This window comes from Tenebrio molitor, chromosome 8 (genome assembly GCF_963966145.1).
Source record: "Tenebrio molitor chromosome 8, icTenMoli1.1, whole genome shotgun sequence".
Classification (NCBI taxonomy): domain Eukaryota; kingdom Metazoa; phylum Arthropoda; class Insecta; order Coleoptera; family Tenebrionidae; genus Tenebrio; species Tenebrio molitor.
Window position 1 is genome coordinate 17,777,108 of NC_091053.1, and position 23,645 is coordinate 17,800,752.

General features: G+C 37.0%; 2 protein-coding genes across 2 annotated transcripts in view; one reads left to right on the top strand and one right to left on the bottom strand.

Moving 5' to 3' along the window:
• LOC138137583 (uncharacterized) overlaps positions 1–23,645 on the top strand; it is a 252,149-nt gene that overhangs the window by 75,256 nt on the left and 153,248 nt on the right. The gene's annotated exons all lie outside the window — the stretch shown is intronic.
• LOC138137590 (piggyBac transposable element-derived protein 4-like) lies at positions 12,895–15,498 on the bottom strand. The gene is made up of 2 exons (XM_069057066.1): positions 15,385–15,498; positions 12,895–15,320 (listed from the first exon to the last, which is right to left on the bottom strand). The coding sequence occupies exon 2, from the start codon at positions 15,268–15,270 to the stop codon at positions 13,996–13,998; it is 1,275 nt and encodes a 424-aa protein (XP_068913167.1). The 5' UTR covers positions 15,271–15,320; positions 15,385–15,498; the 3' UTR covers positions 12,895–13,995.

A 23,645-nucleotide genomic window follows, 5' to 3' on the forward strand; every position in this document is an offset into this window, starting at 1 on the left:
TTTTTTTGTAGAACGGCAGATCGTATTTTTACAAGGGTAATGCAAAGGTATACTCCGTACTCTGATAGATTGCACGTTTTTTGACAGAAGACAGACACAGAAACTGGTTTGGCGGGAATTAATCTGCAGGGATACAACGGTTTTCTACATAACGTGAAACAATTGAGATGGAGAGTTTAGTATTTTTCACTGCTTTATGTTTTGGAACTAGAATTTAAAAACGTGCAATCTATCACCGTACGGAGTATAACTAGATGAAGATCATTTTGTTCCACACTACCACACTGTAAAACTCTATAATTTAAATTTTGTGCTGCTGAAGATCTACATATAAAACTTCTTTTTTTTGTTAATGATGTCTTCTGTGTTAAAAATGTATTTTTATTTTCGAATCGTATACTTAATACATAATGTTTTGTGCTCAGAATTTATTATATTTTTCTAGTTTTAGTATTAATATATTTACCCTTTTTGAATAAACATTATACCGGGATATTAAAAATTATCTTGGTCAAAGGTGGTCATGGATTGGAAAACGTCCGTCTCAATTTATTTAGTGTGACGATTTCTTCGGTACGAACGATTGGCCTACCAGCACCTTTTTTATGAGTCACAGAGTCAGTTTCGCGAAACACACCAACACAATTTGTAAAAATCCTTCGACATTACTGCAAAGTATGGGAAAAAATACAAAATAAAACTATCTGAGAGATCTTGACATTCAAAAAATGATTGACACAAATGCTTGGACAATTATTTGAAAATCCATGACCACATCTGACCAAGATAATTTTTGATATCCCACCTAAGACTTTCGAGCCTAATATCTTGGTTATTTGCCAACGGATTTTTATGAAATTTAAAATGCAGATATTTTAGACGGTGAAGAGTAAAATCCCACCCAAGTCTTAAAAACGTAATTTTTACATGCCTTTTTAAAATGTTAAATCACTTAAGATTTATATCAAAAAACTAATCGTCAATAAAAAATGCTATGAAGAGAAACTTGTCCTTGAAAAACGTCTGATTTGCAAAAAAAAAAATTTAAAGTATTTTCAATAAATTTATACAATTTTACTTTTCTTTTAAGGAGTGTACAAAATGTTGCTCATCAATAATTTCACAAGATGACTGCTCAAATACCTTCAAAATTTAGATCAAATTTTTAACAAAATCTAATTTTTTGGTTGGATCAGACGATTTAGTTAATTATTTGTGTAGACATGTATTTTTTAATGTTTAACAATTTAATAATAATCCGTTTAATGTTCAATAAAGAAACGTGTGTTAAAGTTACCTGTTTTAACTTTTAATATCACTAATTGAATCTTTACCGTCTGACATATCTAGATTTCTTAGATGGGACACCCTGTACTACTACTGCAACTGTTGTTGTTGATGTTATCACCTCCACCTTGCATATTTGAACTTCACTGGGCCGAGATCCGTATATAGGCGAGTATTGCCCATCCCATCTAGATGCAAATATTACGTTCCCAGCCGGGATTTAAATAATCCCGGTCATCGATGACGTCACTTGCATGATGTCGTAACAAAACCGGGATTCGTATGAACACCGGAGCCGGGAGGCTAGTCACAGCGTTATACGAATGATAAACAAGACATTTCAAGTTAAACTAATGTAATGCATTTTTTGTTTTTAAATAAAGACAGTAAAGACATATGAAAAGATTTTTTGTTAATCAGTTTACAAGTAAAATTTAGGAATGACAGTTTTTTTGAACATTTTTGTTAGACAAAAGAACAATTCAACTTGAACTTGCAAATATTTTGTCTAATTTAATGAACTTTATCAAGGTATATCACGTTTGTTATAGATTAATTACTACAAAACGAGGTTTAGGAATATTAAAATAAAACTGAATAAATTAAATTTTCGGCGACAAAAATTTAAGATGAATAACTTCCCCAAAAGGCACCTGTTTGCTAGCACTCTGCGGCGATCACTCAAACTACACTTTGTGCTCTTTTTAAATTCGAGCAGAAATCTATGTATTGTGCGTCGAAGCTCGTTTAGATGGCGCTGCAAACGCAACACCTGGATCAAGTTCCCGGCAGGACCAACATAAAGATCATTTGAATTTTGAAGCACTTCTCACGATTTATTTATCAATAATTGCACGAAATATTTAATAATTAAATTATCCTTATTAAAAAAGGCTCGAAAAAAGCGAAATAACGAAATTAGTACCCAACATATAACCGGTGTGGTGTAACACGAGTCGCTCATTTGCACGGATGAAAGATGTCAAAATCTAAATAGCAAGTTGGCAAGATTTGAAAATTGTAAGTTTGAAAATTGTCATTTTACTGTACCTAATTGCAGCAAAAAAAAAAAAAGAGTTCACGGTTGATTTTTTTTTTGTGATGGCACTAAAGGCCCAGTTGGCGACTTCGACTTCGTCTCAGTCTTTAATCTTAACACAAAAAGTCTCACTTCTACTCTTAATGAAATAATCTACAGTGTGGAATAAAATGATTTACATCTATACCGTAGCCGTCGTAAGAGATAGCCGTGCTGAGAAAAAGGCAACGCCGCAACGCTCGCCTCTAGCGGACCGGCACTCGGCACTTCGCAGACGTACTTACATAAATGTCGAAAACGTGTGAGGCTGTAATTATTGCATATCACTAAAATTAACAATTTATTTAACTCAAAAAATTCAAATACAATAAGGGAATTTGAGAAAAAACCCCACTTTGTCAATAAACTATATTTTTAATACAAAAACCGCAAGTACATTTACTTGCTATACGAAACGATTTAGCAAGGAAATATATCTAGGTAGGTATATTTTGTATGAAAAAAATTATTTATTGTCCAGCAAGAACCACGTGGAGGTGTAGGGCCATCTCCTGCCAGGAGAAAGGAGAAAGAAGAACGGAAAATGGATTCTTCACAACATAAATACATATATAGATAAAAGGTAATATAAAATTAAATTAAATCCTTCAAAAAATAAAAAAAGAAACAAAAAATAAAATAAATTCTTCAAAACAAAAATATACAGTATGTTATTGAAATGCGTTAAGAAAATTTAAACGGTAATAAAACTCATCAAAACAAATGCAGGTAACAGGTAATATAAAAATGTATGATTAAAATTTTATTAATAACACAATGAGTCAGGTTCTTTGCCATTTATCATTCTCATAAGAATATGATATAGTTGACAGAACGAGAAAAAAGTTGCATTCATTAACGTGCACATCTTCTCCAAACATGAACACGTGGTTAAACTGCCGAAGCGATGTTAAAATTAATGAGATGCCGTCAAGTAATTTTTGTGGATGTACATCAGGCTTTCAAAAATATGCGCACGTTTTGAATAGGTAAGTCAATTGGAGGCTGCTGTTTAATACGTGGGCACTAGGGGGCGGTTTTATTACTCCATCTATTCAGCGACCACACTTTAATGTCATTCGTGTCAAACAGCAGAAAATTCAATCTTTACACTGTTCTAAACGGTTTACTTTTTCTAACGCCTATTCAGCCCAAGATTTCATTTGAACGCGCGATATCACTATCACTGAAATTCACTAGTGATTTCTATACATCCAACCTATTATTTTAACGTGTTAAAACTGCTGGAAACAAACTTTATGTAATCAAAATATTGGGAAAATCAAAGAACGATTTGCATGACTCGCCATCATTGCTGTTCAAGCCGGCCTACTTGTGTGAGCATACACTACTTTGCACCACCGTGCGGACCAATGACTGAGAAGTGGGTGGAGTTTAATAGCGGCGACACTTTAAAAAAAAGGTAATGTCAGGTGTTTCATGTAAAAAGATGACTGCCAATAATTCGTATAAAATACATTTCTTAAAAAGGATGTTTAAAAAAATGGAGGACAGAAAAACACAAATTTCAACACAAACTACAGTAAAAGTTAAACAAAAAAATGTTAATTGTTTATTTTGATTCTTGACTTCATCTGCTAAGTGGGTAGGGTCCGTCTCTCCACCAACCTCAACTGACGGACCATTTTTGCCCATAAGCATACTAGAAATTTAGAAATAAACCATATCGCTTCTCCTTTCTTGTTAGAATAATAGGTGCCAATACGTCTGCTTCTCTATCTTTGTAAAGCGAGGTCAGATCGCGTGACTTAAATGAATGTCGAGGCCTGTTATTATTTATTTACGTAAGTCCCAGTACCGGCAATTTGTCTTTATCCGTCCGTCGTCCGTCTCATTTCTCGACCACATTCGTTTGAGAATTGTCTCTAGTGAAACACCCATGTTGAGTAGTGACGGTTGAAAATGACAGTCTTGGTAATAGTAGTTAACGAGTTACATTATTGTTGTTGCAACCGAAAGCATGAACTGGGGCACCGAGCTCTGGGTAAGTCTGGCCGACCAAAACTTTATTTTTCCACCGGAGAAACTCCTATACATCACCGCCGTCTCCAGCCAAACTCCAGCACAACTGCACTTTTGCGATAAGCAGCAAGCAGCCCGTTTGATTATTATCGTCAGTTGATAATGCCACGGCCAACTCTTATTATCTGCGACCGCACGACCAGAAGGTGAGGTCATAGTATGAAATTTTTTTTGCGCTTGGACCAAAACGGTCAGATCCTTGAACCTTGAACCTGTATGACTCAGGTGAATCAGTGTGATGGTTCGCAGGTGTGTCAGGATTCAGATCTCAGGTGGCTGCGTCTGGAACATCATTCGAATCTAGACGGCCTTTTTTCTGAGCATCGTGGTCAGTTGCACGAAACACAAAACTATAGAGTATTCATTTTAATGTTGGGTTTGTAATAAAACTTGCCTGCTTTGACTCAGTGAATCTAAAACTGTGTTCAATATACTGGATGATTCTAAAATAAGTTTGGAAAAAAAACCGGTAATTGGTGATGATGAGAAGAAGTCATAGACAAAAAAATTTTCTTATAAAAGTTTTTTCGTTTTCGAGATACAAATACAAAAAAAAAAGAAAATTTGGTCAAAATTCCTAGTACACTGCTGAGTTAAAGGTGATTACCTGATTATCTTGGTAGTTTAGCAACAATAATACTCAAAGGTGCCCGTCAGTCACAAACGTAACCTTACTCCTCTCGATCATTTCCATAAAAACATTTACAAAGCAGTGTGTTTTGCACCTACGACTTTATTGTGGAGTTGCTGAAACCATGGTTACTAATGAAATGAACAATTTCGGACAAATGTTCCTTACCTATTCATAGGCGTTGAAAATACAAGGATATAGGGTAATTTCCATCCTTTTGATTTCACCTCCAAAAGTCATTTACGCAGATTTTTTTTGTGTCAAGGATACTCCACATTTTTTTTTCCAAACTTATTTCAGAATCCCTGTATACAGGTTCAAAATTATAGAATGGTGGTATTGGTTGCCAATACTGGTGAATCATCTAGCGAATTTGATTCAAATGAATTCAAATGATTGTGGCCAAGTATGGCAACTATGTACGAAAATTTATGTGGCAACCGTGTGAATGGGGTAGAGTTAATATTTGTGTGATATTTCATAAGCGTGCATTTAATTTTTTTAATTCCATTGCACATTGATTTGACGACTTTCAAAATTGCACGCTTATAAACTGTCAAAGAAATGTCAACTCTACCCTACCCACATAGTTGGCACACAAATTTTCGTACATAGTTGCCATACTTGGCCACAATCATTTTGAATCACCCAATACATGTAATGAACACTCTTATTTCTTTGTTTAATAATCTAATATTTCAAATACATTACTTAAAATCAACAATCTCTTTACAATTTTTTGGTAACTGATGTGATCGCAAAATGTGTGTTAATTATTTATTTTCTTTTGTTCGTCGATAAGATGGTGAAAGTACGATGTGATACCAATTTTATACGAACATAGGGATTACTACTTTACTGTTTTCTCAATTTGGTTGTAGGTCGTAAAATTTATGGTACTTCCAGTTAAAAATCTTGCGAGGCTTATAAATCCTAGTTTACCACTAACAGGTAATATTCTGAGCAGGGTTGTATTGCACATTTTGTATATGTCTTTGCATTGTCCGGCAAATGGCACGCGCCGCTTCCCAACCTTTTCAAACCCAACCATTGTGCCCGTTAATCGCTCATAATATGCAATAAAATTTTACGACCTACAACCAAATTGAGAAAACAGTACAGTAGGTACCAATTCAATGAAAATCTGCCGCTTTCGTAATTTATGGTGCTTTGCGCTTACAACTTAACCCAACATTTAAAATGAATGCTCTATAGTGCAAATTGCTTTGTAAGGTTGGCATTAATTGACGTAAGACAGACGGAAAAACGGAAATTAAAAAAAAAATGGGCAGAAAAATGACATGAACCGAGACCACCGATGCTTTAAAGTATGAAGCTTGATAATGTAGTAATCGGCGGAGAAAGTGCTACCAATCCAATAATAAAAAAGTTAGTAATGTTAATTTAATTAATTAATTTGTTACAAAAATATTGTACCTAACGGTAGATAAATAACTATTGTACGTCATACAGAAGTAAAGTAATATTACAGTCTTGATGTAATTGTCAATATCTGCGCCTTTACTGTAATTATTTTACTCCCTTGATAAGTAACAAAATGGCATGTAACTGATCCTCAATCTTTTTGGGTTCATTCAGAAAAGTGACAACAAGTGGTAATTAACCAAATTGTCATTCATTCGTTGATTAATTAATGAATTATTTTTATTTTGTCTTGATTTATTTTCAGATTTTCATCGGGTTTGCAGATAAAAACACCTAAAACGAGGATTTGTTGAAAGTTATTAAAAATACGGAACCCCAAACATGGACAATATTGATAATCAATAATCATAATAAAATTTCTAATGAAATGAAGCAACACTGTGACAACAAAGGGAAGTTGAAGGTGGACGAACAAACTAAGTTGCAGAAAAAGTGTATTGAAGAAGTGAAGCAAGTGAAGCAACAAAATTCCCCTTGCAGTAGTAGAAATTATGAGCATAATGGGGAAACTCCAAATTTATGGAAGAAGAGAGTTACTCATGAAAAGCAGAATGAGAAAGGAATTTCTATGGTACGAATTTAATTAAGCAGTGTTTTTTTAAATTTGGCATCGAAGTAGGCGTTGGAGAATCGATTGAGATCGCACCACTCGTATAAAAGCGTAAGATTTCAACAGCTGATCCGTGATCCTTAACCTGTATAGTGCGTTCACAATCGACAGTTCAAAGCCTACTTCGACGCCAAATTTTAAAAAACACCCGTTATGTTTGTGTATAAATTGCTTACTAGATTCTTTAAAGACATGGAAAGAGTGGCAAATGAGACAAAAAGAACAGTTTTATTTAACGTAACCTTTGGACAAAAATTAATTTTGAGTAGTAACGAGCATTCAAAAAAATTGTGCCCAAATATGCGGCCCTGTCGTTTTAATTGGTGTGCTTCCTTCAGATACATAATCTTATTTTGATATTATCATTTTAACATCAATGGAATCATCAATTTCAAGTCAAATACTGTGATTTTTTTTCTACGTTGTGGTGCAATCCTGGTCACGCCACCAATTTCATTTTTTCTTTTTTGTAATTTTCCACGATGAAGCGTTTTGCTTCTAATTTGCAATGCTAGCACATTTCACAAAAATTTGAGTATGCTAATAAAAGTTACTTAATCTGGAGAACATTAATTTGGTGTTTCTCTCAATTTTAAATTTGCTAACATCAAATTCCTTAATTCAATTAACCCCTGAGTTTAACTGAAATTCCCAGAATGTCGAAAGAGTGTTTTATTGCAACGTTTTTCCCCATGAATATTACTTACTCTTGTACCTAGATTTATCCCACGGACGCGTACAATTTCAAAAAAGGTCAACAAATTGAATTGAATTACTACCTTGAAGGATTATTGTGCCGACAAACACATTAAGAAACATAAAATAAAAACTAACAAAAATTCCACTTTCAGAAAAATTCAGTTCAATTAAAATTTGTACATATATTTATAATTACGTAATTTATTTCAGAATTGTCTCAGTTTTCTTTAATTTTCAGTTTGCAACAACCAGGAAGTGCTTTGGTTCTTCAAGTCAGCTCCGATTTGATTCTTACAAGAAAAGAGCTGGAACCACAGATCTCGGCAAGGACTATGAAAAACTGATGTGCGCTCTGTTCGCTTTAAAATTCAGCACAAGTGATATTGTGGCAGATTTCGAGATGAAAACCAACAGTGACGATTATGGAGACTTCGACGACGTGGCGCTAAAAGTGACTTTTGTGGATGGACAATCGCAAATGTTTTTCTTGCAACTGAAACATTCTGAGAATATGAAAAAAGTTACCGAAAAAAAGTTTGCGGCGGAAAGTGGCGACTTCAGCTTACCGAAGTATATAAAATCTATTAGAAAATTTGAAAACACTGAAAATGTCAGTTTTATTTTATACACGAATTTGTCGACAAGTATCGAAAGTAATTCAAAAATTTTACTTCAAATTGAAAACATAAAAAATGAGCACACGAAAAATAGAGACAAGAAAATTGAAGATGAAAAAAAGAAAGAAATTGTTGTGAGAGAGCTGCAAGACTTGGATCCTCAGAAACTTCTGCTAACGAACAGAATAGAAATCAGGTCTAAGAAGGAGGGAACAAAAGTGTTTCAGTTTGAATTAAATCAGAGTAGTGAATCAGTTGAAGGTCTTGCTGATTATTTGAAATGTTTCTAGTTCTTTGCCCTTCAGACTAACACGACAGGAGCACAGTCGTTAGTCAACGCTATGTTGAGAGAAAAGTGTGGAATCACCGACGCCACATACTCTTCAAGTTTTATCCAGTTTATGGAAACGTGGTGGTCTGGTAACTTTATCCTGTCTAAATACGACGTGGTAGCAAAATTGGCTGAGCTAACGCTTACACCTTTTATACAAACGCTATCGGACAGAAAGTGCAACGAAAAATCACAACTTCTTCGAGAAGCAATTATGAAATTCGACATGACGGTTGTTAGAGACACAAATGAAGAGGTTATCGCTAACATCTGGAACGAGACAGCAAGTGATGATGAAATCAGTTTCACATCGCTCAAATATCGATTGCGTCCTATGGGGATTGAGGATTTACCTTCAAAAGCAAGAAGTAAAGTGTTGTGGCATCTAAACAAAGTTCCCTTGATCGTGAAAGCGGAAAATTGTCATGAAGAACAAGTTAAACACGCTATCAGACTGCTCGAGAAAGTTGAAAAGAAAAAAATTGTATTATTGGGAAACGCAACAAAAGAAGGGTTTCAGGGGTGGAAAATTTTCCAAGATTTTTCCGATTTACCAAATGAAGGTGTCTACACAGATATCATTAAACATTTTGCGGTGTCTCTTCAAGGTCGACCACCAATTTTTTTGGACCAGTTACTCAATTTTGATCAAGGGAATGACAGTACTGTTGAAACTAGAGAACTTATAAAAATGACACAAGAAGTTCTTCAAATCGGTAGAAAGCAGGAGGAGGCGATTGAAACTTACATTCCCAGAAGTGTTTCTACGATTACTTTAGATACAATCAAAATGTCAGAGTTTTGTAAGACAGAAGATTCTCTCCTAATCATTTGTAATGTTTCACAACCTTGGAATGAAGCAATTCGACAGTTGGATTTGCACGTGATGGAGGTTGACCAGTACTTGGAAAGAAAAAGGAGCAAATATCAATTTGACTGATGACTGTAGACGGAACGCACTACATTATGCTCTCAGAAATTATAAAGTAAATATGAGAATAGCTCTGTGCCGACCGCCCTCACCTAAGAAAGGAGAATGAATAATATGAAACTTACCGCTGATAAGTTCGATTACTGCAACCTTTGCATACGATAAATTTATATTGACATAAAATAAATAAATCAACTAATTCAATAGGTATCTTCAATAAAAAATTGAACACATTTAAAAAAAAATTCTTATTTCTTTATAAATTTCTGCCCAGAGCCCTCCCTTACGAACCGCCACTGCCGCGACGCTAGGGTAGGAACTAGGAGACAGGGGGGCGAAAGCTAATTTATTATTATTATTGATTTAAATTGTTGCTGAGGCAAATTTAACTCCGCGATCGGAAACCGCTTGTTATCGGAAGGAGCTGAAGGTTGGAGGAGCGTTATATTCAGTTAGGACGATATTCACTGTAATCTAGAGTCTTGTTGCACACCAGTGGCGGCTTGTACCCTCTTCGTGTGGGTAGGCGGCAATACATAAATTTGAAAATTGCAGTCGGCGAATGAAACATTAAAAAAACGTCACTAATAGCGCAAAAGATCGACCAAACCTTCAGGAATTCGATAAACAAAAAAACAATTATTTATTTGCAATGGTTTAGGAGATATATTTTTTTAATGAAGCCATGTAACCCTGCTTTTTAGAGAAGAAGATGACGTGGGTCAAAAACGATGACAGATAAGTGTTAACAAAAGGACGTTCTAAACTCAAAATTTAATGTAGAATCCAAATTTATAATTAAAATGGGGCCTTTCTATTTAAAAAAACAAAGATGACGTCGATTTCCGGTATTTCCGGAAGTGTCGCCATTTTGAAAATATTTTATTTGAGCTTGGAGCAGTCGATTATAGTCGGCCACCAATTTTCATATTAATACGATTTTGGGAAATCAGAAAATTTCTAATGAACGGGCTATGTACCTACATAATTTGACACCAGTAGATATTAATTAATGTTTTTGGTCACAAAAATTATATGTTTACAAAACTACTATTCAGTAACTTATAATAATACTAATAGTTACAAGTTACAAGTTTGCTTATTAATGAAAAGTAAGTTGATTTTATTTCTTTCCTTGATTAATTTGTCACCAGGTTTATACAAGTTAACAATACCAAGTTACCTACTTTTTGTAAATGTCTATCCTTTATAAATGAAAATGTACTTATTATAACATCTGTAAAATCATCTGAATTTTGAAGAAAATGAAGCAACAACTCATGCGCCCCAGACTAGGTAGAAAACGAATCGGTGGGAAAGCCGCAAAGGCAACCGATCCAGTTGCCTTCTAAACGCTATATTGACATATTTTGCCCTCACGTCAATTTCACTCTGACACAGTGTAAAGAGAAAAGAGAGAGAGAGGGTAATCTCTCACGTTCGCAAAATTCAGATGAAATTTAGCTTAGGCGTGCAGTCGCCCCTGCCCTCGCTTACGATAGCGTAGCACACATGATTCAAGCCAAAGTATTGGTAGACAGTGCAAAGTTATTGGCGGAGATTCATTACGCGCTGCTAATGGATAAAACATTCGATAATGTAGACAAACAAAAATTAAAAATTACATTTCAGAGTTATTAAATTATATTTATTATACTAAGGACAACGTAACATTTTATCTGCCCCGCCCATTTCATTTTCTTAGTTACCAATCAAATAGGTTGTTAAGACGATCTGATTTACACAGTAAAAATTTCTGACATTCGAATTGTCTTAATGACATTTTATTTTTTAGAACCTAAAACAATAATTGTGGACTTGACAGCAAAATTCTAACCTTAACTTTTTTACGTGGCAAATGTGATGAAAAAGTATACAGATTGAATCTGGCTTTGATTCTGATTGGTCAATTTTGGTGGGCGGAGCAGATAAAAAGTTATAACGGCAATACTATAATAAATTTTAAGTTGAATAAATTTATATCTTTGGCAAAATCTGGGTAGGCGGTGCCTACCTTGCCTACCCTGACCAGCCGCCACTGTTGCACACTCTTATGTAACATGTTGTGTAGCTTTGGCAATTGTGTAACGAAGTTACTTAAGAAACGCTCCCGGTGGCGGAAAAATTCCGCTCTTTCTCCGAGCCGGGCCAGAAAATTAGCGCGGAGCCGACTACCTCAACCGCGTCCACCGAATCTGTCCCGGAACCCGTGTTTCTTCCGGCCGACAGTACCCGGACTCCGCGCTGTGCCGAGCTCCCCCACCGCTCCAGTCGCGAGTCGCCGGCCGCGCGCAGTCCAACCGTGGCAATAAAAGGACCGCGCCGAGCCTGCAGAGGACATTCCGTTCCGACACACATTCGGATTCCGATCCCAAGTCCGACCATCCAGCTGACACCTAGCACCGGCTCCCAACACAACCTCCGACCCCCGACTTCCGACCCGTTCGCTCCCCTAGTGAGCGAACCAGGTCATCCCGCTCATCCCTTGTCTCCGGCCCGTTCTCTCCCCTAGTGAGCGAACCAGGCCTCCCCCAATCCCCCCCCCCCCCCCCCGATCCCGTCACACCCCCGCAACTCCGTCACACCCCGACCGGTTCTCTCGCTACGCCGCCAAGAGGAAGTACGCCGCCAAGAGGAAGCTCCCGGGCCGACCGACGTAAGTACGAACACCCTCTTATCTCCCTTGCCGCCGAGGACATCCCCCAGGTCAAGGGCACCATCCCCGGAGGATCTCGCCTTCACCAGTTGGTCCCCTTGTACATAGTGTAAATAAAGGTTTTGCGATGACTGTTTGTTTGTTTCCCCCCTTACCCCGCGCCCTGACAGCTGACCCCTGGACACCGTCACTCCGCAGAGCTACCCCGGCCGTGTGGCGTCCCACCACAGCCGAAAAAAGGGACTGGCGCTCGAGGCATACCGCCACCGACCGGCGTCAAATAGAAATCCCGTGACGTCACCACCGGAAGTGATCGTCACAATTGAAAAGATTAAGGTGCGCCATCGTTTGTGGATGATTTTTGGGGCTTTTACTCATCCCATTTGCAGTGTCTATTCTAGATAATATCGTTTGTTTCGCGATCCCGCTTTGTTCTTGTATTACGGGTTTAGATTCTGAGCAACCGTTGTTGTTATTTTATTTGTTGTATATTTTCGCTCCAACAAAAAAATGGGAACTGTTTATTTCTACCCTCCTCAAGAGGTCGGTAGACGAATTTATTGTGTTGTTGTGTATCTTTTTTGTTGTGTGATGTGAAGTGGCACCGCTAAATTGTTCCAAGTATTAAGTGATCTTGTCCCAGATCAAATAACACTGTAAATGAAAACGAGAATGTATTTATTCATGTATGCATAAAATAAATACAGGCGTCCTTCAACCGATTTATGCATTTTTATTTCGAAGTTGTCCACCCTGCAGGTCCGCCATTTGCATCCCGAGCTAGTCTGCCGCCATTTTGTACAAAACATACAACGTAGGGGTTTTACCGCTTCGATGACGATCACGCCATGGTCAATTTGTGCAATTTCGCGGGTTTCTTTCGATAATTCAAATGTTTGAATTTTGGCGGAAGACTGGCGATATCTGTGTTATTACAAGTTCTATCTCAGTTTCACCCTAGATTTCCCCTAGATCATTATTGAGGTTATGTTGCAGATGTGTTTGTGAGTTTGAAACACGTGTTTGATTTACATTTAAATAGTCAAATGTGACAATAGGTGATAATTTCAAAAGTCAATGATCCAAACGTGATTTATAAAATTCACTGCTTCGAATTTTCTGCCAACCTGACAACACTTTGACAATTGATTATCAAAAAAAACGGACCTTTTCTTTTCTTACTCAATTCAGATTTGTCACCTTTCAACGCTTCGCAGTACCGAGTCAAAACCATTTTTTCATGCTCTGTGGAGGGCTGCCCACTGTTTTTTCTCGCGAAGACATCTTTTCAAATTTTTTGCGTTAATTTTTCAACGCAAACGACAGTTATGCGCAATGACAGCGCCGATGACCTTAAACGACTCGACGCTGCCAACCTGCACTCTGAAATGCACTGTTTGCTACTTTCAATTGCTCATACCAATTTGACCACACTCTGACAGCTGATTTAAAAAAAGAGACTATACATATAATTACAAATTCTTTTGTATTAACTCTAAAACTATTTACAAGAAACCTGTTTACTTCACTGCGATTGGTGATAACCCGGGAAACACTCGATGCACAATCCGAACGTTCCGTGACATCCCATACACTCATACGACGTATGCTTTTTGCAAAAACGACAGCGGAGTTGCTTCCGTTTGTTACCTTGACGAGGAAGGATTCAAGGATAATGTCCAGTCGCGGGAAAAAGTACGTTCATTTGTCGTGGTCTGTACTCGTAGGTATGTTTCGACAACGAAAGAATTAAATTCAGTCTGAAAAAATGTAACGTCTGTTTGGGTCTTCTGTTCATGTTATACAAATGATACGAATTGATGAGCACAAGATGGAAGATGTGTATCGCCAACTTTTTGTACCACTTGACGCTCTTACCCTCGCAAGGGTAATACGACAAAAGTTCGTCGACGCGATTTATATCACAAGACGAATTATTGTACACGTGAGTACTTCGATCTCGTCGATTTAACTGTTCCAGAAGGTCAGCACTTGATTCGGTGGAAATCGTAACGACTTCCTTCTTGTACTTCCACTTGAAGAGACTGTCCATGTTATCCACGTACAAAGAGTGCGTCTTGTCTTCGACGAGCTGGGCATGGTCAAGATTTGTGTCTGGTGAAGCTGCGTGGACAAGAAACTTGCGCACGACACCAGAAGGTTCCGTCAACATGTACAGCTTGAGACCGTAGTTCTGGTGCTTTGTCTGGGTATATTGACGGAGCCGTAGATGTCCCCTCCAAAGTACCATCGCCTCGTCCCCCCCGATGGCAAACACTTCGTCAATTTTGCAGTGGAAAAAATCCAGCAGCGGTCTAATTTTGTAGAGAGCGTCTTTCGGTGCGTCAGTCGGGTTAGGAGCAAAGTGCAAGCACCGCAAGATCAAGAAAAATCTGTGACGCGACATGTTCTTGGGGAACCAAGAGACACTCATCATCCCTTCGAAGTAGCTGTCGGTGCTCCAGTATTCCATCAGAGAGGGCAACTTCACGGTTCCCGTGTGGAACAACAAACCCAGGAACACCAAAAACTCGTTTCGAGTCAGCGGTTTCCATCGGTTTATCCTTGCGGACGAAGAGGCTCTCCTCTGTAGGGAGTCAGCGTACGCGTTGGTTTGGTTAACGATAAAGTCGCACATTTCGTCGTCGAAAATCAAGCGGAAAAAGTGGATTTGTCCGTCGGTGGTAGGGGTTTGTTGCAGTTCCGGAGAGGACAAAAACGACAAGTAATGGGGGCCGGGGAGAGGGTTGGAGTCCCTGGAACAGGGGTCTGGGGTTTGGGGAGAGGACAAAGGGTCGAGCGTACCTGGAGGAATCACGGGGGTTGCCTTATTGTCTTCTAAATCTGAATAATCCGATTCGGACAGAGTTTCGAATAAAATGTCGTTGTCCGACTCCGGGTCTGACCCGGAGTCGCCTGAGAAGTCTACGGTGTCCACCATCGCAGAGTCTGAAAGCGAGCTGCGATCTCTGTCGCCGAAGGCAGAGGCACCTGAAACAAATAAAACTGTTTCGTGAGACGTCTTCATTTGTCGAGATGAAGAGAAATGGATTACCGCGAGAAGGGCCAGGTAGAGGCTCTCCGGAAGGCTCTGGCAGAGGGTCAGTCGAAGATGAAGCTGAGGGTACTGAAAATTTAAAATTCTTGAAAATATCACAAATAGCGTATTTCTAATTATTTATTTTATCTTGGTTTATCGAAGGGATTGTCAAAAATTAAATTATACAAACTCTGTTTACCCTGATTTTATGTTTTTTGAACGGTCACCTAGAGACACGTGACAGGACTCTGCTACGCGATAAAAAGTAGAACGGCGCGTAAAAATTCATCATATCATTTATCTTAGATGAATTAATATTTTCAACAACAGTTTATAACAATAATTAAAAACGTTTGGTTCGAACATCCGTTTAGAGATATCTGTCAATCCATCATGTAAACAACGGATGCGAAGGATTGCAAGTGGCGCGAACTGTTCAGCAGGGCTACCAATGGTATTGAACAACTTGAAACAACTAACATGGCGGGTTTAGTGTTTTTCACTGCGTTGTGTTTCGGAACTATAGAATAGGACACAGAAAGAATTGCAGACAGAGTACTAAAAATAGCACCTAACGGACGAAGATCAGCAGAAACACCAAGAAAACGGTGGTGTGACGACATTTAAATAAAAGGTTAGGAATCGAAGAAGGAACAGGCGACTGGCCTACCATTCCAACAAGAAGGAATAAGAAGACGAAAGTGTTGGCTACAAAAGCAAAGTTAACAGCATTTTTACACGATATCTTGTCACTTTTGGCATTGTTGGCAACCATAACAAAACAAAGCGCTATTAGAGACGGTCTTTTACCCAGGGTTGGCAAACTAAAATCAGCTTTCTATAGCCGCCTCAGATGCACATTTATAATGAACGGACTATATATTGGTGTTTATTTAAATTTCCGGTTAAAGTTGTCGTTGAAGAGTCGATTGTGAACGCACCCTTCGTGTAAAAACACAAACAATGCAAAAACTGATGTAAGATTTAAACAGCTGATGCGGTCACAATCGACTCTTCAAACGCCAACTTTGACCGAAAATTTAAATGAACACCCGATATTAATTACATATTAGCAAGGCGGTCTCTATTTTAACAGGCCAGGACACTGGCTGTGTTGCCAAATTTCTTAGTGGGCCATTCCATAGCATCCTGAGTTTCAAAAATATTGGCACTTCCATAGAAAGGCGGTTCATTCAAAAATCATTTTGACAAGACAATTAATTTCAGTAATTGAAAAACTAAACATGCCACACAAATGTTGCGTACCCAATTGCAAGTCAAATTATGCTTCAAGCAAGTCTTCCTACGTTAGCATTTTCAAATTCCCATCGAAGAAGATTAGAATGCAAGAATGGATGCGGAACTAGAAAACTGGCGCGTGAGGTCTTTGTTGCTCGTTCCATTAGGTCAAAAATCCATTTTAAATAATAAACCTGTATTGGTGGTAGGGTCTATACACTCGAGTGGGTAGCTTTTGCAGTTCTTATTTATTTTTAACAATTCATACTGCACCTTTATTAGTTTTTAATGGTCTCTGTGTACGACTTTAGAAAAAAATCTTGTCCTGATCTGTACAGTGCACTGGTGGCATGCGTTGGAATTTGCACTGGAGCTAATGCAATCACGGTGAACTAAAAGGACTTCTATCTTCATTTTGGATAGGATACTTGTTCAGAATACAGGACTCTATGAAATTTTACTAACAATAGCTATCTTATAAAACAGGATACACATAATTACCTTGACTTGGACACCTGATATACTTTGACTGAAGTAAAATTGTAATACGAGAATTAGAAAAATCTTTCACTGACAGCTGACAATGACAAAATAGTGAGTGATCACAAAACTTCAAAACTAGTAACTTGTTTAAAGGTTGCCGAAGCAACGTTGCCAGACGTTAGTGGGCCATTCCACAGACCACTTTCTGAAGTCAGTGTCACGGCCTGTTAAAATAGAGACCGCCTTGATATTAGGCATTCACGATCTTTTTGGGACCGAGTTGGCTATGATTTTTTCTTTTCATGTTGGACTAACTGACTCAGTGATGCAACGGATGCAATTTTTTTTTCTGTCAGTGTCTGTTCGATATTTTCTTGCCACCGCATTGCCAGATTTTTTATTTTAATATTCGCAAGGAACTAAATGATTTATTAAGTGTGTAAAAATAATTTAAATTTCCGTCACAGGAACAGTCAAAATTGCCAAAATAATTTTATTACGATAAAATCCGCGCTGTGTAACGTGTTCGTCATCGAAAGCACCGTCCACAACAGAAATAAAGCGAGTGTGCGAATTGCGAAAGTGCAAATTCGTGGTACCAAGTAGAGTGGCAGCAGTGGTACTTTCAACAATTACCGGAGCACCATTCCCCCATACATTGGACACCACAAAGGCGATCGTGAGCATCAGAATCCAAACATCGCACTCCTCCAAGTCGAGCTTCATCAGGACAGGTTAGTGGCTCACTCAATCCATACAGAAAAAAAACAAATCCTCACAAAGGCTTATACTGCCTCGACCTTCGTCTCGGCGTAAAAGACCTTTTCATGCACAAAAAACACTCTCTTCGCGCACTTAATATAAAAATAACTATTTTTTATTTTGCATGTTTCTTATTTCGTTTGTTGCATTCTACACATGGATTTATTAGTACTGGATACGGCAATACCCTATAAACGTATGTCGACTTTGAAAAAACATATCACAGACTTCGGTACCTTCCCCCATTTCATTCTAACCTGTATTAAAATACAGTGTGGAATAAAATGATTTACATCTAGTTACCTTTGCATTACCCTTGTAAAAATACGAAATGCCGCTCTACAAAAAAAAAAGAAAGCCTAACCTCAAAATATTCCAAAATTCCAAATATGATTTATTGCGAAGGGATGATATGAATGCAAAGTAGAGATTGAAATTAAAAAGGAGCTAACAAAAGCAAGTCACAGCTAGTGTTGAAAGTGGCCACCAACGTTTGTTAATTCAATTTAGTAAATTGTAACAATTGTCAATTCGATTGATGACATTTATTGACAGAGCTAATAGTTCGGCACTTCAAAAAAAAAGTAGAGCGGTACAGGAAAATTTACATGTGCAAAAATTCCAAAGGTAACTAGATGTAAATCATTTTATTCCACACTGTATGTTTCTCTCTGTTATTACAATACGTATGTCGTTTTGATGTTTCGCAAATGTCAATTTTGAAGTTTGAAATTAATTCAAAAGTCTGAACCTGTGGTCTGAACTGTCATAAAACTTCCTGCATTCGTAAAATAGAATAATTGCAATAATGAAAACCTGCAGAATTTGTTCTACTCTTTATAGTCTTCAAGACAAGACTTATTTTTTCACTGGTATGTACCTAAAATAGACGATTCTTTACAAATATCGAAGACCTGGGTGAAAAAATGATTTCAGTTTTCCAAAAGAAACCTTCTTAAGAAACAAATCGATATCAGTGTGGAAGAGACAATCAAAGTTGCAAACGATGCGGTTATTTGTTCAAAACATTTTCGGAATTCTGATTAGGATGAATGTAAAAAGCCATCCAAAATTTTAAAAAGCAAAACGACATGTAAATATGATCCAACATGTTGCGAATGTAAGAAAACTGCGAAAGCTCCTCTACGGAAAGCTCTAAACAAAAACAAGATAAGAAGTAAACTTAACAAAGTTGTATTATTTAATAATGTTTGGAAAATGACAGTTACAAGTTATATTTTGATAGAACAATTTTAACTGACATTCATATTAAGCATAACAGACCAGACATTATAATTTTAAGTAAACAACAAAAGCAAGCATATCTTTTAGATATAGCTGTTCCAAATTCACATAATATAACACAGACATATAACACAAAAATGAATAAATATTTAGAGCTGTCCGTTGCTATGAGAAATCTTTGGTGTTTAGAAAAAATTTCGATTTTACCACTTGTAATTTCAGCAACGGGAATAGTACCGCAATCTCTTTTTAAAAATTTAAAAATTCTGGATTTAGATAACACATTGGTAGTTGAAATTCAAAAAGGTATATTATTATACTCATGTCACATCGTGAGGAAGTTCCTTAACATTGACACAGAACATAATACACAACAAAGTCAAAATGCGGAGGCGAGACGCCGGTAATTATGTTGATAAGCACTGCACTATTACTTGATAGTAATATCCGTAATAGTGTATGTACTCCGGCAAAATTGCCGTGCCGCCGGGTGGAGGTGGGATAGTGCAATGAATAAATATAAGAATCTGTTACGATTAATATTTATTTTGGTGTTTTTTTGTAAGTTTCATGGATACTTGTGAGTTTGAATTTACGCACAAATTAAAGTTAAGTGGTTCACAAAAGTATAGTTGTTGAAGGCAGACAACTTTCTTCACCTTTGTAGTCCAAACCGGAATTTCCTTTTGTGAAATCTTTACCAACAGCATTGTCAGTGTTTCACATTAGAGTGAAAAATACCTGGCTTTAGACGAATTAGTCATTCTTAATATGTTCAAGTTCTAAAACAATAATACTTGATAGAGTTAACGGTTCAAATACTCTCGAACTATGCAAACTTCAGAGAAACAGATTAGAAAAAAGATGACACGAATGACAGGAGAGTAATAAATAATTGATAGATTGAGAATTTATACCAATCAAAGTCGGGGGACTAGCTAAAAGATAGTGCTAATACCCAGATAATGTGTTGAGAGCGACAGAAATAGATGGTACGTCTTGTTCAACTATGATGGCTGTACACCGTATCCAGTACTAATAAATCCATGATTCTACATCATTTAGTTACAAAATTTGACCTTAAATTTTTTCTAATAATGATGCTAAAATAAATAGGTTAGTTCAATCCAGTTTTGTCTTCTTTCTTTCAGAACTGCCACTATGCTTGATCTGTTGTTCAAAAGCTACGTGTAACTCCAGCTTTTTTTGCAGTGTCAAGAATAGGAACATTCTTGTCAAGAATGTTCCTAAAAGTCTTTTCTTTCATTTCGACGATGAAAAGTTCCGCTCGTGTATAGCTGCGCTAATACGTTGGAGATGCAGAGTGTATGCACAGGAGTCAGGATAAATTCCGATTCACTTCACAGGCCCTGCATATTTCACTTTTTACTAAGATTTTTAAAGTAGTAATATTACTCACTTGACGCTACGTCGCCATTTTACCTTCTATCAACAAAGGTTCAATTCATCATATCCCTCCCGTCAATTTCCCATACCCCTCAAGGTTACAATTGCTCTGGAAATTTTCACTCATAACAAACCATATTTCATTCATTGCCGGAAGAAGAAACTTCTTGCGTTCCCTGATTTAGATTCTATACATTTGTTCACCTGCCTTTGGCGAAATTTCCCATTTTTGGTTATTTCAAAAGTAGCTGTCACTTTTGACGTCTGTTTCGACAAGTTGACCAGACAAATATTGAAAATAATTTTATTATTCATCGAATTATACGTTGCTTGGCAATTGAGGGAAGGTACTCAATTTTCTCATAAAGGGAAAATTAGATCGAGCTCTATTGGTCAATTCGATTAATTCATAACTAAAAAGCTGTTGCACCCTGAATATTTTTCTAAACGTTTTTTACCCTCATTACCATCAAGGAATATACAGTTTAAATTTGATCCGCGAGTTCTGGGACACCTGTATATTCCTGATTTTTCGTTATTCTCGTATATACAGGCTGTCCCAGAACTCGCGCGTCAGCCGTTAACTGCTAATTGTAATATTTAATCCGACAAGGATTCTACAACAAAAATCGCCAAAAGCATGTTAGTTTCGAAATGAAAACGATTTTAAGATTACCAATCACACACGCCTTCCCGAAGGTAACTCTACTAAATGTATGCGTTTCCGAGGAAATGACTTTAGATGTTGCTGCTAAAAAACTGTGATGAAATGTTTGGACAACTTTTATTAAATTCTGTCACTTTGACATTTAACAGAAAACGAAAAGTACATTTTTAAAGTAAATGTTCAAATTGTGGATTTTCTCCTGAACATACGTGAAGATTGTGACTATTAAAAGTCCCTTTGTGGCAAAAATAGGATTCATCCGTAAGTAACACATTTGCAACAAAGCCTGTATTCTCTTCGTGTTCCTGGAGTTCCAATCGAGGTGCATAATCTTCCGATAATAGATGTTGAACTTTGGTGTAATGATTGGGGTGCATGTGGTTATCTTTTAAAATGTTTTGAACAGTATTTTTTGATTGATTCAGGATGTCGGCCACATTTCTAATACTTCTCGTTCCATCTTCCGTAAATGATTGAAGTACGACTCCTTCCGTATCAGGACTGCGAACCGTGCGGTCAACACCACCAACTCGTTTTCTATCGGGAACCAAAAAACCAATGGTTCTTGTTCTGTTCACTAAACCTAAAAATACGTCTGAACTAGGATGCCGACGATGTGGAAAGCGTTCACGATACAACCTTGGGGCCGCTTTCCCCGTAGATTATCATCATTTCGGTGTATTCTTCGGGAGTGAATATTTCTTCTGTGTTGCCGTCAAAAAATCGACACTTTTCAAATGTACTAATTAATGTCACTTTGACGTTAGTATAAAACGTTTGCATAGTTGACCAGACAAATATTGACTTTTTAACATTAATTTTGTTACCTGGTAACAACAGTACACGGAATAATTCACCTGATACACTTTACTAATCATTCTTCTGTGATTGGCTATCTTAAAATTGCTGTAATTTAAAAACTAAATGGTTTAAGAAAAAAAAATCTTGAAAATCCTATATCAGATGGAAGAACAGAATTTGTGGTTTACGGCTGACGCGCGAGTTCTGGGACACCCGATATAATGTTACAAATTGTTTTGTCAATTTTTACCAAATTTGATTTACTCACTTCCAGAACCACAACAGAAACATCTTAAAAAAGTATTAAATGATTGTCTAACTAAAAACGAAACACTAAACACCTAAAAACGAACCACTAAACACCTAGAAACGAAACACTAGCTAGAAATAACCACGTAAAAACTGTCCACACACAAATAAAATCAAAAACCGTTAACAACTCTTACGGAATTCAAACGAAGTGAGCAAATTGCCGTTGAAACTTCTCGATTGACAGAACTTTGCAATGTTGCCAGATTCTTTTTATCCATTTAAACATCAGAAGCTGTGATTAGCTAATTACAATCTAAACAAGGGGTCGTGATAGGTCTATGATTAAAGTCGTGATTAAATTTAATAACGTGTTTTGCTAATCATAGCCTATAAAGACAACTTTAATGACGGTGTCGTGATACGGCCCAATGTTATTAGAAATTACCACAGTTAACTAATAGCGTGATAGTTGAATTAATCATGATTATGACGACTCAAAACTTGAGTTACATAGGACATCTTTTGGATCTTGTCCGTAATTTTGTGGAGGGCTCTTAATTCGCTCCACGCTGAATCATAAAGACAAACCTTCACTATGTGGTCCAATTTCACACTTAAAATTTCTTCGTTTACTTCCCAAACCAAATCTTTTGTTATCGTATAATTTCTAATTCTTTTAATAAGATGAGGTGTATCAAATAATGGTGTAATCTCTTGGTCTTGAAGTATTATTTTTCTATCAATTTGTTGATTGTTTTCTATATAAATTTTGCTTGATTCCCTCAACAACAAATTTAGCAATCTTAGCAGCGGTACTACATAATTTGTGAACGTGACACAGCCTCATTTTGAATTACAAGATAGTGGCATAAAGATTGACATTGCTTTGACTGATTTTTAGATTATTGAGATTACTTTGATTTTAAAGTTTTGACTTTTTCATGGCCAACTTCATTTGGGATGGCCATAACATAGTTTAATAAAGTTGGTCATGGTTATAGTTACTGCACAATTTGTGTACACCACATCTACGCAGCCCTTCGTATTATTATTGTCCACAATGATTTCTGGCTTTCCAGAAATTTGATATCAATAGCGTCGTCACTCATCGTGGTGTAAGGATGGCACAAGTAAAACATTTTTGTTTTTTTTTTTAATAAAGGACAAGGGCGAAATGCAAACATGCTTCCCCCAGGCGGGTGTTTGGGATGAGAAAACTCTAAAGGCAGTTCCCTTTTAATCTTTCGGACCGTCCCAATGACTGTTAATTTATAATCTTTTACTAATGATTCCACAAGCGGAATTGCTGTGAACCAGTTATCCATCGTGACATTTCTACCAGTGCCTTTTATTATATTACATAGCCTCTTTACAATGTCACTGGAACTGTTACTCACTTTATATGGCCCCTCTGGTTGTT